We start from the raw sequence: 1,322 nt of genomic DNA on the forward strand, positions 1-1,322 counted from the left end.
TGCGCACCCACACGTGGTATTTTGTGGAAGAGCCACACTCAAGGGGCCAAAGAGCGGCATGTGGCTCTCGAGCCGCGGTTTGCCGACCACTGACCTAGACTTTTATAACCAAGGAAGAGTTACTATAAAGACAGGTTTTTCTTTCTTGAAGTTGACCCAGGGGGAATGTGTTGAAGATGGTCCAGTTCTTTGAGATCAGGGCTGCTTCTCTGCATTCTATTACAGCCATGCCATATAACTGTGTTTTGCAGGTGGAAAGGACCACATGGTCAAAGTTTGGGATTATAATGAGGGTGAAGTGACTCACGTTGGGGTTGGACACAGTGGCACCATCACACGCCTTCGGATAAGCCCCGGGAATCAGTACATCATCAGCGTCAGTGCCGACGGAGCCATCCTCCGGTGGAAGTGCCCGTTTACCACCTGAAGCTGGGAGAGCTGACTCAGCATCGCGCACAGTTCTGGTGGCCGTGGCGCTCAGATAACTCCCTGGTTTTGATTTCACACGTCTGTGTTTTTTGTGTTACCTATAAGTTTCAAAATATTTCCTCTCTAAGTTTCTCCTTTCCTTTATAGAATGTATGTGACATTCTTAAACTGTACATTAAAATGGAAATGCATCCAAGGATAATTTGTCCAAGCTGTAATTAAAGGTTTGTATTATGAATAAACTTCCAGTGGTTGGTTTCCTGTAAGAGTCTCTTTTCTAGGACTCTGCGAAGCCCACAGCCCTTCCTCTGCTACATCCACAGATGGCTTTGCTGATGTCTCTCAAAATAAGGAGGCGAGCTCACCTTCTTAATCATCATTTCATTGGTCAAGCTGCACGGACAAGACTTTGAATTTGGATCTTGGGTAGTTTTTTTTTTTTGTTTTTTTTTTTTAGTTTTTATTCTCTGAGCCAGTTTTCTCTTTTGTAATTCAAGAATAAAATCCTGCTCCAAAGGTTACTGTGAGGATTAAGTGAAATAGTGTATTAAAGCAGAATTCTGGACATGTAGAGAGGTAAACGTGAATTACAGGGCTTTCTCCAAGAAACTGTGTTGTTGAGGATCTTGGGGTGGTTATCAAGGATGACATTTCATAGGTGCTTTTTTGGAGTTGGCCATAAAATCTTTCTTCTGTGCTCACCATCAGAAGGGCGAGGGACTGGATCTCGTGTATGGATCATCCAACTGGGTATTCTTTCCCAGCGAGGGTAAACATTGTTTTCCGGAAACACAGAGGCCCCAATGCACAGCACAGTCTTTTGTTCTTAGCACATTCTTTATCCTTAACCAATGCTCCTTTTTTTGCATTCAGTGATTTGCTGCTGCCTATAT

At 43.6% G+C, this 1,322-nt stretch overlaps 1 protein-coding gene across 1 annotated transcript in view; it reads left to right on the top strand.

Moving 5' to 3' along the window:
* The window catches only part of CFAP52 (cilia and flagella associated protein 52), a 38,628-nt gene extending 37,800 nt beyond the window's left edge, over positions 1-828 (top strand). Inside the window, exon 14 of the mRNA XM_005878801.2 lies at positions 252-828. Within this exon, the coding sequence (XP_005878863.1) occupies positions 252-427 (176 nt within the window). The 3' untranslated portion in view covers positions 428-828. The remainder of the gene's footprint in view (positions 1-251) is intronic.
* Positions 829-1,322: the final 494 nt, after the last annotated feature.

Source organism: Myotis brandtii, unplaced genomic scaffold (genome assembly GCF_000412655.1).
Source record: "Myotis brandtii unplaced genomic scaffold, ASM41265v1 scaffold573, whole genome shotgun sequence".
In the NCBI taxonomy this organism is placed as follows: domain Eukaryota; kingdom Metazoa; phylum Chordata; class Mammalia; order Chiroptera; family Vespertilionidae; genus Myotis; species Myotis brandtii.